Below are 15,748 nucleotides of genomic sequence, written 5' to 3' on the forward strand. Positions count from 1 at the left end.
GACACATCATCAGGTGATTCTAATACAGCATGATAAGTATAATGAGACAGGAAACTCTCCAAGCCCTGCAACCCCCAAGGCAGGGGGGGACATCTTAGTAAATGTTCAATGGAACAAGTGTTGCTCGTCTGCTTAATTAAGTAGCTGATGCATGAATAGGCTTGTAGAAACTAAACAATACTGGGATGATGGACCTGGGCTTTGAATGGATTGGATGGCTTGCTCAGGTCTTGCCTCTCCTGTCTGCCTCACTCTAAAACCCAGTGTTTGGATCACTGCACTATATTATATCCAGGACTCTTGGTATTTTATTTCATGAAGTGAACAAGACTATAAAGCAAATTTCCCCCGCAGTCCACGCACTTTTCTCTGAAAGACAAATAACTACTATTTAAGTACTGAGGAGAAGATGTAGGGGCGCCCATGGATTTGTGCCAAGCTGGTTTCGTGAGAATCACCAAGCTGCTTGTTAAATAGAGAGATTTCTAGACCTCCCTCTGGACACTCTGAATCAGGGGAAATTGGAGAGAGGCTGGACAAAATAAAAATTGTAAGAAGCTCCTTGAGATGAGTCAGATGCAGTCAAGTTTGAGAACCTCAGACTAAAATGGCCAAGTTCTTATCACCCTGGAATTCAGAGACTCAGCTTATCCCACAGCAACCAGAGCTGATTTCTGAGAGATGTTTAAGCCTCATCGTGTAGACTAGCAGTTTCATTTGTAGTAGAGCAGGAAGGGGATGAGTAGTGTCAGTGGGGCATTTTTTCCCTTAGTGCTGAGGAAAAGGAAAGGGGCAGCTTGTACACAAGTGCATTCTTCCTCTGTGTGTGTGTGTGTGTGTGTCTAATTTCACTCATCTCAGGAACTCACACACTCTGTACAGAGAGGCAGCACCCCAAGCTGATCATGACTGCAAAGCCAGCACCAGAAAGACTACCCTTACAGTATCTGGAGTCCTTCACATTCTAACTGAAACAATAAAATTGAGGGCTGAGAGGGTAGAAGATGGAAATCAAGGCCTTCCTACCCAACCTGGGCATAAATGATTGCCTAAAGGTCTTCCCATGGGGCTTTGGGCCCTCGTGTGTCTTCTTAGCACTTGTGGCATCAAGGGGCCCCGGATGTGTCATAATCAGGTTGAGGGTCATAGGCTGGCCTGAAGGCTGCAGCTTCTCTAAGGTCCTTTATCTCCCCAAGCCTGACTTTCTTTATCTGTAAAGTGAGGTCACGGGTCTACCTCCTCAAGTTGCTGCAAAATGTCACAATGCTTGACACAGACTACTTAGTTAAGGATAGTTTTTACTGCCGTGGTCATTGTGGTCTATAGGCTCTGAGTTAGTTGATGTTATCCAGAGAAACAGGATCAGTAGGAGATACTGGTCTCCAATAGGAGATATATTTGTATATCTATCTATAGATCCATCTATCTAGAGAGAGAGGGAGAGATAATAGAGAGAGAGAGAGAGATAGTAAAGAGATAGATAGATATTGCAAAAAATGGCTTACACAATTTTGGTGGCTGAGAAAGCCAAGGATCTGTAGTCAGCTAGCTGGAGACCCAAAAGAGCTGATGGTATAAATTCCAGTTCAAGCCCAAGTGCAAAGGCAGGAAAAGCCAGATATCCCAACTCAAACACAGGCAAAGAGAATGAATTCTCCCTAAATCAGCCTTTTATTCTACTCAGGTCTTCAATTGACTGGATGGGGACCACCCACATTAGAGAAAGCAACTTGCTTGACTCAGTCTACTGATTCAAATGTTAATCTCATCCAGAAACACCCTCCCAGACACACCCGGAATAATGTTTAATCAACTATCTGGCCACCCCATGGCCCAGTCACATTGACACATAAAATTAACCATCACAGAGTCATTATGGATTCCAGTTTACGAAGGGTTTTGAGAAGTTACAGACTAGTTTGTGTGTTTTATTGCCCTGAACCCAAGTCCTCTGCTCTCCTGATACTCATCTTCTCTGAGATTCTGACCTCCATCTTCATCCAGTCAGAGGTAGCACTGATTTTTTCATCACATTCTCAGGAGGTGAACACCCCCCTCCTGAAACCATCAAGAGGACTGGTAGTGGCAGAAATGAAACCAGTGGAGCTGAGAACTCATGTGCCTTCTCCCACCAGAGGGCTGGTGAGCAGAGTTGAGTTTTATTGCCACATAAATCTTTCTTTGTCCTTCTTTTATCTCCTAACTCCTTCCATACCTACTGATTAATTAATTGAGCATACCTGTTTAAAACATCCCATCTTGATTCTTATAATAGTATGCCTGTGAGGGTTCTAAAAGTTAGAAATGATTTAGTATCAGAGGTTTTGATTACATTGAATATAAAATCAAATAAAATGAGCAAATGATGAAGAGAAGAGGGGAGTGAGGTTTGAAATTAGCCTTATTTCCTGTACACACAAGAGGCACACTTAAGTTGGTTTTTATCTTGGCCTATTTTGGGAGTGATATATTTGACTCACAACCAGGAATAGAAGATACACAAGGACCTGTACCCTCTAAACCAACTTCAGCACTATTGACATTTTGAGCTGGATAATTGAAACGAGGGTCTGTCCTATGCATCCCAGGATGTTCAGCAGGGTCCCTGGCTTCCACCCATTAGATGCTGGTAGTATGACAACCAGAAATGTCTCCTGACGTTGCCAAATGGGAAAAAATTTGGACCCAGCTGAGAACCACTGCTCTAAACACAGGACAGCTTTTAAACTGTGAGACAGAAATGTACTTTCTCTAGGCCAAACCTCTTATTTAGGGCTCTTTGTGTGTAGGGTTCACATTTGATGAGCATTTTTTAATACAGACGCAGCTACTTGCTTTGTCTCCTGAATTCCTATTGGAGTTAGCAACTCGCTTTCCTAATACATGTTTCCTATTGAGTCAGGAAAGCACTGTGGTGAGAACAGATCTGCTTTCCCGTCTCAGCTCTGGGCACTTCAGCAGGACGGCTGTGACAAGTTAATGAACCTGGCCTCATTTTTTCTAGGTGTGTTGTGAGGATAATGCAATTCAGCCCTCAAAGATGGCAGTGGGGACTCAGTGAGCGCCTATGAAATCTTAGCTGGCCATCATAGCTGCTCAGTGAATATTAGTTCTGCTTCTTATTTTTTTATGATTTTCTTTCTTTATCAGGGCTTCTCAGGTCGCGCTAGTGGTAAAGAACCCACCTGCCAATGCAGAGGACCTAAGAGATGCAGGTTTGACTCCCCAGGTCAGGAAGATCCCTATTTATTTGTTTTTGGCTAAGCTGGGTCTGCATTGCTATGCAGGCTTTTCTCTAGTTGCAGCGAGCAGGAGCTACTTTATAGTTGCACTGCACCAGCTCCTCATTGTGGTGGCTTCTCTTGTTGCTGAGCACAGGCCCTAGGGTGAGCAGGCTTCCGTAGTTGCAGCTCCCAGGCGCTAGAGCACAGGCTCGGTAGTTGTGACACACGAGCTTAGTTGCTCCAAGGCATATGGGATCTTCCAGGACTAGGGATTGAACCCGTGTCTCCTGCATTGGCAGGTGAATTTTTTACCACTGAGCCACCAGGGAAGGCCAGTTCTGCTTCTTATTGATTGTTGTGGAGGCAACTCTGGGTCTCCCTCCTTTGGACGGTGCATCTCACTCCTGCTATAAATTGTCAGAGTGCATTCAGGCCCACCCCAAAGTCCTCTAAACATGAGTCATAGGAGAGACACTTTCAGATAGAAGATATGGCCCTTCTCGTTGAATGGAAGACACTGAACAACCGTTTTAAGAGACGAAGTCTTCTTTCTTCTCCAACCCGTGAGGGATGGGGCTGCCCGCACACACCGTCTTTTCTTTTATCCCAAACACTACCTTGCGGCTGGAGTAGGGGGAGGTGACATGGGACACTCTCAGTCCCAGGCATGTTCTTGAATCCTCTCCAGGCTGGCCTTTGTCTCCAGGACCAGCTTCTTCCTGCCTTTCAAGTGTCTCTTGTAAACTGTCCTTATCACAGAACTGTCTGTTGGCATCAGCACTAATCTGGGTGAGAGGGGAAGCCAGCTGCATTCACTGTGGCCTTGGCAGGTGAGGGGAATGTTACCCATCGCTGGAGGGGGCAAAGGCTTGGTCTCGGGGCTGTGTTGTTTCTGGTTTCTGACCCCTAGCAGTGGCATTAGTACACTAACCTAATTGTATTTCTAGTTTCTCTAGGGAATTTTGAAAAGTTTCAGTAGTAATAATAATAAGTACCCATCACTTAGCAGATATTGACTGTTTGCCAAACACCATGCAAAGAACTTTTTCTGTGAACTCATTTCCACATTACATCAACCCAGTGAGGTGGGAATTATGATCACCATTTTAAATGTGAGGCTGTTGAGGTTTGGAGAAACTAACATGTTCAATATCCCGTAGTTGCTAAGTGGTGAGCCTGGGATATCAACCAGATCTGCCTGACTCAGGAGCTCATGCTCTTCAATCACTGGACTCTGATGGGGCCCTGCTCATGCTGGACTCTGAAGCTATTGCACTAAGGAAGGGAATAGCTCCCAGGATGCCTAAACCATTCAATAGTAATGTTGAAAAAAAAGACATGAGAACTTCTTACTCTTCACTAGTTGCAAATCCACACATGGTCATTTCTGGGATGCGCATGTTCCTTGAGTAGTCCTCATGTGCATGCATGCGTACTCAGTCATGTCCAACTCTTTGCAACTCCATGGCTGTAGCCTGCCAGGCCCCTCTGTCCATGGAATTCTCCAGGCAAGAATACTGGAGTGGGTTGCTATGCCTTCCTCCAGGGGATCTTCCCCACCCAGGGATCGAACCCATGCCTCCTGCATTGGCAGGCGGATTCTTTACTGCACCACCTGGGAAGCCCAAGTAGTCCTTAGATTTGAGAAAGAAACAGGCACAATTCCCACTCATTTGCAGCCCCAACTACAGGATTAAATCTCCAGTAAAATTAGATATTGAATTAAGCCCTAAAAAAGAGAAAAACCTCTCCTTCTCCAACATCACTTTCTTCTTCATTATTTCACAACCATTTATTAAGCATGTTCTGTATATTTGGCACAACACTTTGCATTAGGAAGACACACAGTAAGATGTGGTAGCACCTTCAAAAATTTAGGAGGGGAGATGGATGCATTAAATTTATGTTATTCTTAATAATTCTTTTTCAAGGTCACACATTTTCCAGAGTTGATTTTAGCAAAAGTCTGAGTGATAGTATGTACTGTCAGATTCCTAGAAATCTGTTATTCCAGCTGTGCGTGTGTGCTTGCTTGTGTGCTAAGTTGCTTCAGTTGTGTCCGACTTTTTGAGACCTCATGGACTATATATAGCCCACCAGGCTCCTCCATCCATGGGATTTCACCAGGCAAGAATACTGGAGTGGTTTGCCATTTCCTCCTATACATTCCAGCTATACAGTTCCTTTATGGGTTGGCTTGGATGAAAGATTTTTACTTGCATCAGTTTTTAACCCCCTTTAATAATACTAGAATGTTGTCTCTTAATCAAATTATAAATATTTATCTTCTTAGTAGTATTAGTGAATGAAAATAACTGTGGATGCTTTAGTTAGCCAGTGCTTATGGATCAAAGCTGCACCCTCGTGAACTGAATTTTTGTTGTTCTTTTGTAAAACATCATGACAACAATAAATAAAAGTCCTAAAGCCTTCACTTTTCCCTCCATTTCTTTTCTATACGTATGTGTAAGTTTTTTTTAACTTTTTATTTTGAAGTGGAGTTGATTAACAATGTGATATTTTCAGATGTACAGCAAAGTGATTCAGTTATACATAGACTTGCATCTGTTGTGTTGTTTGGTTTTTTCAAATTCTTTTCCCACATCAGTTGTTATGTAACACTGAGCAGAGTTCCCTGTGCTCCACAGCAGGTCCTTGTTGGTTATCCACTTTAAACAAAGCAGTGTGGACATGAGTTTTGTATTGTTCACCATTGTTCATAACTGTTTACCATGTTGCTAACATAATCATCATAATGGTCATGTAATCACTCATCTTATTAATGAACTATAATTTACTTAACCTAAGTTTTTCACAATAGGAAACTGGTTGTTTTCTACATTTTCCACTTTTATAAATAACCTCTGGATTGCACATTTGTGCATATAGCTTCTTTCATTTTTTTTAGAATATTTCCTTAGGATGCACTCCTGGAATGGGAACAGAGTCAATGAATGTGAATTTTTAATATTTTTTAAGTAAATAAATTTATTTTAAAATAAATATTTTTCTAGCTTACAATGCCACCAGCAATATATTAATATTCTACTTTCATTACAGTCTTATCAGTAGTGTATATTATTTTATATTTAATGCACTGAAATAGCACCTTACTTTTGTCTCAAAAATCAGAAGTTTTAATGAAACACTTATAAATTGTGCATTCTCTCATGTTTTGAAAAGCCTGTTTTAAAGCCTAGGAATTTTTTTTTTTAAACAGTAAGAACTTTTGATTTCTCTCCATTGCCCAATAGTTTGGGGTACTAAATAAAGCTAATATCGAAATATTTTTCTGAGCAAAATATCCAATTGTGCTCTTTTATTAATTAGTGAAGACCTGTGTATATTGTATAGGATCTGTAGGGAGTACTGAGATAAAATAAAAGGCAATTAGAAAATGAAGTTTGAAAAATTAGACAAATATATCTGTACTAGCATTCCCAAGGTCAAGAGCACGTTTGCCCTTCAAGTAGTTCAATCTGCTCAGGTTTTAATGACTTTCTCTACCTAATCGCTAACCTACTCAGCCAGTCTGCCTTTTCAACTAACAAAGGGAGGACCTCCACCCATACTGCTTCCAATATTTCGTTCTAGGTTTTATCCTGGGAAAGCTTCTTAATGCAGAATGAAGTGCCCCTGCTACCGACTATACACATCACCCCACCCTGAAATGCTTCCACACCATTCCCAATCTGATCTTGCGGATCAAGTAAATGCATGAAACCCCACAGTGTACAGCATGGGTTCCCAAACCACAGCCCTGTCAGAGGGCCGAGTGCCTGCTCCAGGGATCTGGTTTTCCCCTTCCTTGCATTCAAGTTCGCATGTCCCTGAGACAGATATCTTCCACGCTCTGGGAAAAAAAAAGGAAGGACGTTTCAAGAATACAAGCCATCATTGTATTTGCCTTGGAGTTGAATCACTGTTACCTCCACTAGAGCTTTCTCTTTGACCTAAGGATGTTAAGGTTTGTTTGAATATGATTATTGCCACATACCAGAATATGGGAATATAAAGAAATTTATCATGTTTTCTCCTTTTTTCTCTTGCAGCCTCAGCCGAAGGTTCTCCATAAATGCAGTTAGCCTTCCAAGCTGCTGTCCTGCCAGTCAATACGAACATGGCCTGTTCCTCACAGAAAGACTAACTCATGGCACTGCCAGAAGATATCCTTGGAGCATTGACAGATTAACCAGATTAACTGGAAAACCACCCATTCAGTCAAGATTACCGGCTTTGGAAAATCTTAGTTTGCTCTGGATTTTTAAATGAGGTGCATAATATACAGTGCCAGCTTGTTCCAAGTGGTCATTGGCAGACCATTGGCTGGAAAATTGCTTCCAGTTTTCATCACTGTGCATACTGAAGCTCCCTTTGGGGAGCTGTCTGTGCCCTTCACTCCAGGTCCTGTTTTAGCATGGCAACTACTGGATTATTTTATTATGTGTGCAGATGGCATGATGTGTTAGAAAAAAAAAATTACAGCAGTCCTGCAATCTCAGTGGAAGTGTTCACAATATTATGCCCTGGTAGGAGTATAAACATGTCTCGATTGTGTTAGTTATGGTGTCTCAAGGTAGTCTGTCCAACTCTTCAGCACTTTACATGATAACCCTACACTGAAACAAATCAGCACGTTGAGTATATGTGAGAAAACAAGTTCTTTCTTCTTTCTTATAAATTTTATCCTGTTTTGGCTCAGACTGTCCAAGGCGAGACTCCACTCCCAGCATATATCCCATAGTTTGGGACAGATTGGTAAATATGGCCACAATACTGTTAGACTTAACCTCTTGACAGTTTACGGAACAACTGGATTTCTTACAGCACCAAAGGGAGGTGACGGTGGGCCTGGGGAATGGTGGTCGTTTCCTCTTCTTGGGCACATCTTACCACAAGCACATCCACACACTCAAACACAGGAGACTTCTAATTGGCCAGGACACATAGTGTCTCTTTCTCTAGAAGAGTTCTTTCACCAAAAATGGGGGGAATGGCCACATTTTCATCTTAGACTATGGTAAGTTGATAGTAAGGACAGAAGAATAAAGGGGTGTGACTTTAACACTTTGGAAAACTCTTTAGGTCAAGTTTTGATCTCAACTCTCTAAAGAGGGAAAAATAGCAAGTGACCCCCTGCATGTCTAGAGAAGCAGGAGTTTCCAATCGCACACTAGGTTTTCTTCCTCAGAAGAGAACCTACTAGTCCTTTTTAATCCTATCTGGAATTATACCTGTTAACTAATATTTTTTACTATGTTTTACAACAAAGCACAGTCTGGGATGCCAGTCAACCCAGTTATTGCTTGTCTTTAGGAATTAGAGGAATGTTCATGTTGACTGACCCTTCATCATGCTTTAGGCATTTTTTTTCCCTGAAAATGTAAAGTAGACTGAATCAGAAACTCAGCCAAGTATGTTCTGTGTGCCCACAATCCCAGTCTGTGGCTCGCAGGCATAGGAGACTTTTCTTTAAATACATGTAACAACCCTGTGACCCAGCCAGCACAAGCAAGCTTGGCATTTTAGAGGGTCACCAGACACACACTCATTGTCTGTTCTCCCACATCTTTCCTCCCCTGGGGGTATCAGGAAATGCACAGCCCATTAGAAAACATCCCCGCCTGAGATTTGGAAGCTTTACAGGGAAGGAGGGAGATCCGAAGGTGATTCAGGTGAGTCACCAGGCCAGATGACTCACCAAGAGCCTGCAGGCTGTGGTGCCAAAGAAGGGGGCTTCCCAGAGGGAACTCACAGGAGCTTCAGTCACCACCGAGATCCGGCCCTTTGGTGGGTCAACATCAGGACCAACACTGTAATTCTTTACAGATCCAAAATTAAGAGGCCAAAGCCTGGCTGCCAATGCCCCTGGACACCTCAGTCTCCACCTCCTATCTCCAGCGGTTCAATTCCAACAGCAAAGCTCACTCCAGTCTTTCGTTTGTTCCATTCTTTAGTCATCAAGTGTTTATTGAGCATCTAATGTGCCAAGCATTGAGCTGCGGCACTATCATTTTCAAGGTAGATGCTCTCTGCCCTTATATCTCCTCCTCCCAAACACTGTCCGAACCCCACCTTTTCCACAGTGAAAACTGAATTCAGACAGCATTCACTCCTCCAGAGCAATGTAGGGGAAACGGTCGTGCACAGTTCCCTTGACTGAGGAAGCAGGCAGCAGAGGGGGAGGTAATGGACAGTATCAGGCCATTTATTTGCATCCGTTATGTACAGCCAACCCTTCCGGCACCCAGATTTAGCTGATGAGAGCTTCCCAAAGCAACTTTCAGTTGCTTCTCTTGATGTCCACCCTGGTCATCTATATTCCCATCCCTTCTACAGAAACAGCCATTCATCATTATGCTGGGTTCTCTGAAAGCCCAGTTTTATAACTAGTCCAGCAGACACAGAATTGGGCCTGACGAACTCAACAGAACTACTGCCAGGTGCTGAGATACTGTAGCTAGGAATGCATCGGTTTAGCCGGGAACGTTAATGACTGTTGACACCCTTGGAAAACCGAACATGCTTTGTGGTGCAGATAGATGTTCATTAAGTGATGGTGATTCATCCTTACTTTGGCTTTTGCAAAATATGTTATGAACAAGTAAATAAGTAGAGTTGTCTAGCCCTTTTCTTTTGAATCAAAGTGTGCTGGACAGTTTTTTAAAGGTAGTGGGTGAAGGTGGAAATAAGAGAGAGCAAAGATGGAGACAATGAAAGAGCCCCATTGAAGATGGCTCCTCTAAAAATGCCTTAATTCCTGGCACGTACCACATATTTGCATATGAACTACTACTGTTTTCCAAACTGTCGCCCTCTGTTTGAAATCATTTGAGGGCATGGTTTTGGAAACGTGGTGGCTTAAATCCAGAACAGTCACAACCTAAACCAGCAAAACTGGGGAAGCGATCTCCTTCTCAGCCTTGGGATTCTTTGTTCTGTGCTGACCCACAGTTACCCATGGCTGCTCCCTGCTGCATTGCACCTTCTTCCCAAGATGCGTGTAGGACATGTTACCTCCCAGAGATGGCTCTGTTGAGTTTTGTTTCGTAGGAGGCAGGAAATGGGGAGGAAGACTATAAAGGCTTTAATGTCTAAGGGCTGTAAACTGTTGATGCATTAACTTTTCCTCTTACTTGAACTTGCGCTGCACCTTTTATTAAAAGTCTGGCCCCTACACTCACACAGGAAAGGCACTCTTGGGAATGAACAGAAACGGATAATTATCAGACTCTTTAGGGTGCCAAGGCGGATAAGCTCAGTTCAGGCTCCAGAACTGAATTGGAATATGCAGGGCATTGGTGGTTCTGCTAGGGTAAAAAGTCCATCACCCGAGTAGTTTAAGATGCACCTAGGGGACAGAGACACTATCTTTCTTGTGGGTAATGGCGTGTCTTTGATTCCCTGCATAGGCTCTGTGAGGCTCCATCCACTTCTACCTCCAGACGACGGGAAATAACCTGGGTCCCCTCCAGAGTCCCTTCTCGGTTGCCCAGACAGAGGCAAACAGTCCTTCATTCTGGGGGAATTAAGCTTCTTTTTTAACCTTCAAAGGGAAAAGAATATCAACCTTACCTGAGAATATAAACAAAGGGTTAAAACCTCTAATAGATGCACCCTCTTGTTTCTTGCAGATGCTTTCTTTGTCTGCAAATGTCACATAATTGTTTTGGGATAGGAACAATGCAAGTCTACTGGAAGAAAAGTTTTCAAGACCCCCTTAGTGCTTTCGTTTTACCGAAACCTCCTCTTCCAGTGCATTAAGCAGCTTCATTCTTTGTGATGCTTTCCTCTGCATTCTTTAGAGTAATTTTGTTACTTGACAACTAGACTTAAAGCTGCCTGTCGTCTCTTTTTAAAAACTTAATCTTTAAAAACATCAATTCTTCTATGCCTTAAAGGCTGTTTTTATTCACCTCTCCCACACCCCCTCCACCTCACTTTCTTGCTTTTTTGTGGGGTTTTTTTTCTTTTAATCTCTTTCTTCTTTTCACATAGTTTCTTGGGTAGATCTCAAGTATTCTATAAAGAACTCAAACAGAGAAACATAGTTGTCACCTTTTTTCCCCAGGACTGACTAACAATTCCTTCTTAAGTTTGATCTTGGTGAAAGCTAGTTGCCCAAACAGCACTGGGACAGGGATTCTGATCTGGGGGTGGGGTGGGGGTGGTGGTAATGGCAGGTCAGTGCCAATAATCAAAGCAAGGGCCATGAGATCACAAGAGAGGACAGCCCAGGAGATGCACCTGCTCAGGACATAGCCAGGGACTCAGTTTCAAAGACAAGCAGGTCCTTCTCCTTAGTCTCCTGAGATGTGCATCTCATCCTGTAGCCAGAGAACTCACTTATGAGTTCTGCTTTATTAATGTGAAATATTCCTGGCTCTAAGACACAGCTTCAAGGTCAAAGAGAGCTGTGTTTGCATTGTTTTGCTCTGGTGACTTACTCCAGGAAGGAGATGGGGAGCCTTCTTTTGAAGGTGAACCACCTGTGGGAAGCTTGAGGAAAAATTAACCAAGGAGGTTACACCAGCCCTTAATAAAAAGCACAAAATAAAGCCTTCCCTGGAGATGCTCATTTGGGAAGATGGCTAGGAGAATGGTACCCTGGTTTCTTCTGGCCACCATCTTGGCTCTGCAGGGAAAATTCTGGGCAAGTGCGGCAAGCACTAAGATCTGACTTTTCAGGGTGAAATTTGCCTGTGACAGATAGAAGTGCCTTTGAGTATGGGACTGGTTTTAGACATCCTGCTCAACTGGAGAATTCCATGGACAGAGAAGCCTGGCAGGCTGCCATCCGTGGGGTCGCAAAGAGTCGGAAAGGACTGAATGACTAACCCTGACTGACTCAGCAGCACAGACTGAGAAATTATGAACACAGAACAGCAGAAGGGGGGTATACAAGGCACTGTAAATCTGGAGTTCCCATTGCCACATGCAGGGCTATTTTAAAATCTTGCAGAGCCCCAAGCATCCTTACTTCAGAGGCTCCCTTCCACAATTATATCAAACACTACAAGTCACCAACAGCTTAGGCCTCATAACATTTCAAAGTAACCATATGACTTGCATTGAATTGCAGGTGACTGGCTGACGTTATAGATATTTAAACATTACTTCTGATTATGCAATATCTTTTTCAGACTTGGGAGCCAGTGGCTTGGGATTTCATTGTTTCATTGTTTGTTTCATTGTTGTCCTTGTTTTCCAAACCTCCAACATTTAAGGAAGTCTTAGAAAAAAAGGCTTTTAAAGCCAGGCCTTTTTGCTTAAAGGACAGTGATTGAAACAGCCATTTGATGTAAACAAGGAGACTGTTAAATTAAGCCAAAGTTGGAGATACTAACTCCTAAAATCTTTTATGCTGGTTGCCTTCTGCATTGTTTATAGCCTTTTAAATTTCAACCATTTGGATCAAAGGAAATGAATAGGCTGCTTTCACGTGGCCTTGGCACATTAGCACACACACAGCTACTATGGTTGGAATTCTAGGCTGGGTTGATGTGCCAAAGCACACAGATCTGTCTTACATGGTTGTATTTAATCATCAACCCCCACCCCCAATTCCTATGAAAATATATTCAAATGCTTTACCCCCAAGAAAATTCTAAAATGAGACTCATTATTTAGATCATTGTTCTCTCAGAGGAGGGGGTACTGATTTTGTGACATAATCTTGAAGAAAATCACCAGCCATTAAATACTTTGATGGTCGCTCCTGTTCCAATCCACAAGCATACCCTGGTCTTCTCCCATCTTCCCAGAGGGCAGCCTGGCCTCCCTCTTAAGTAGCACACATGTTATAAAGACCTCTTCTAAAGCTCTGAATAGACTCCCTGTTCAAGCATAATTCCAAAAATGCAAACTGAATTTTGAGTACCACCTTGATCCTTGATGATTCCCTAAATCAATTCTAATTATTTATATCTATTTTCAGTGTTTAAGCCACAATCAACTGCATTTATATGTTTGCATTGGTCACTTCCCGCTTACTCTGTCACAGCTTTTGAGCACGCCTACACGATAAAGAATCCGCCTGCCATGCAAGAGACCAGGGTTCAATCCCTGGGTTGGAATGATCCCCTGGAGAAGGGAATGGCAACCCACTTCAGTATTCTTGCCTGGAGAATCCCATGGATAGAGGAGCCTGGTGGGCTACAGTCCATGGGGTCGCAAAGAGTCGGAAACGACTGAGCAACTAACACCTTCATTTTCACACCAATTCCCATTTAAGACATTTGAGAAAAGACCAGAAATATTTCCCTGTGTACCAGCTGCAGAAGTTTTGAAACCCATAACCAGGTTCTTTTTCACATCAAAAGGCCCCTGTTTATAGGTGGAAACCTTAAAGAGAAGTGGGGGAGTGCAAGGGGGTAGTATTCACATTTGAACACTGGAACCTGTGTCTTTTTCATCATAATCCCACTCTCCCATCATGTCACCCTTCTCTTTCTAAAAGCAGTAGCCTCTTTGCTGAGTTGACCTCCCACTTGGGGTAGTCAGGGTTCCACTTGCTTAAATTCACTCAAAGAGAATTAGAAGGCTCTCAGGGGCTCTGAGTGATTCCAACACCCCTTACTTTCCTTTCCCCAGTCAAAAAACGCTATCCTTATGTGGCCATGTTTGAGGAAACCATGATTTAACAAGTGGAAGTTTATATTTCAGAGAGCTGAATAAAGCCAGCTTCTTGACCCTGCCCTGTCTCAGTCGGGATTGGCACAGAAGCAATTCATCTGCCGAAAAACCAAGGCAGCACAAATGTTTTGAAACGAATTCCACTAAAACTCTTGTGTCACTCCATCATACCTGCTGTAGTTCCAGTTAATCCAACTATTTAATATCGTTAGGTACCAAATTAAACAGCTGTACACAAAATTTTAGAAAAGATCAATATTGTAACATGATTACATATTAGCCATCAAAAGTACCCAAGAAAAGAAAATGTTGAACCGTTGTTTCTGTACTTGAATTATTCTTAGAATTCTGTGGAGACTGGCAATGCTCTGATAAAGGGGAAACCGTTTCAAATTCAAGAATACTTGCATTCAAGAGAAATCGTGCGTCTCTCTGGGCCTTTGCTCATCTGTCTGGGATGTTACCTGTTCTGCCTTAGCAGACAGAGTTGTTTGGAGGCTAAATTGAGCTAAGGGGAGAAGCTATTCTGTATCACCAATGTCTGTATATTCATCATGGTGAGCAGGGCTATGGGCTTTCATCAATGAGTTCCTTTCCCTTGTATTGTGCCTTTCCCTCATAGCTGCTTTTACTGAGTCCATTCTGGGATGCTAAAAAATAAAACGGTAAGAAAGCAACAATTGACATTTTGGGGAAGCTACCAAATTATTTGAGAGAATGCTACTTAGGAAGGAACTTCAGTAGATGTTTTGGTACAACTTATAAAAAAGGTAAAGGTAACTCAAGCATTTTATATGCACACACAATACATGGGGGCTAGTCTGCCGAACCCATGGCCAGGGTGACCATTTACCTCCGCCTCCCAAAGGTTTAGAGCGCTGTGACCGAGCTGAGGGAGAGAGCTCAGGCTGGGCTGAGTGCAGGTGAAGATTGCCAATCCCTAGGTCCAAGAAGGCCAATGAAGTTGATGAATTGCAGGTCACAGGAAACAGCCACATCGAACTTCCTAGATGAGCTGGTGTCTTTGTGCTAGGAAAGGAAGAGGAAGAAAAATCACACCATGTGAACTGAATATAAAATGAGTGCTTTCAGTTGCATATGAGTGGAAAAAATTCTGACCAAAAAAAAAAAGTTCACTATTTCACAAACACTAACAAACATGGCTATAAAAGCACATTTCATAACACAAAAGCCTACATAAATGAGAGACATTTTTATAGCTTCCTTGAGTAGTTAAACCAGCAGTCTGAAATCTCTTAGTCCCCTAAGAGTGGTTAATTAAATATTTTCCTTATTCATTGCCCACAACTGTGGTTTTTTTTTTTCTCTATGCACCCTAGAAAAATTCCCAAGACTAGACTTAAGGAGGGCACAAGCTGGTTATGTAGTAAAATAAGAGTGCCTTTTCTGTTGGATGTTCATTTTAGTTCCTTGAGTTCCCAGGGCATACAATGTTTAGAAACTTCTTTCTCTAAACATAGGAATTATTGCACACCACGATTTTGAACTACTGATTTCCATATCTTAAGCAGCTATCGACTTGCCAATTCCCTTTGGGTCTTCTTTACATTTTTCTTATAATGTTTCCTTGTGTTTTGGGTTGTCCTCAAAAAGAGTTTCGGGGGTGGGGGGGCATGATTCTTTTTAAATTGATAGAAATGAAACTACAGATTTTTGCCCCCTTGTATCTGTGAGCATGATCTCTATCAGGCTTGAAAATCTGCTTTATCATTTTGTATATTTGACTATTTTGTATTCAGCATTACTTGATTCCTTATGTGCATGGCAATGTATTAAAATGTGGGATTTCTATTACCGTGTAAAAGTGTTTTGATTCTGATTTTCAACCTATATCCTTGGGAAAAAAATTACATTAAACTTTTCATTTC

The 15,748-nt window shown here is 42.4% G+C and overlaps 1 protein-coding gene across 2 annotated transcripts in view; it reads left to right on the top strand.

Moving 5' to 3' along the window:
- The window catches only part of SAMD12 (sterile alpha motif domain containing 12), a 499,855-nt gene that overhangs the window by 422,065 nt on the left and 62,042 nt on the right, over window positions 1–15,748 (top strand). The window contains exon 5 of one of the 2 annotated variants that reach the window (XM_070477228.1): window positions 7,277–15,671. The exons of the other annotated variant lie outside the window; for it this stretch is intronic. Coding sequence (XP_070333329.1) covers window positions 7,277–7,299 — 23 coding nt within the window. The 3' untranslated portion in view covers window positions 7,300–15,671. Of the gene's footprint in view, window positions 1–7,276; window positions 15,672–15,748 lie in introns of those variants that run through there. 2 annotated transcript variants of the gene reach the window in all.

This window comes from Odocoileus virginianus, chromosome 15 (assembly GCF_023699985.2).
Source record: "Odocoileus virginianus isolate 20LAN1187 ecotype Illinois chromosome 15, Ovbor_1.2, whole genome shotgun sequence".
Lineage (NCBI taxonomy): Eukaryota > Metazoa > Chordata > Mammalia > Artiodactyla > Cervidae > Odocoileus > Odocoileus virginianus.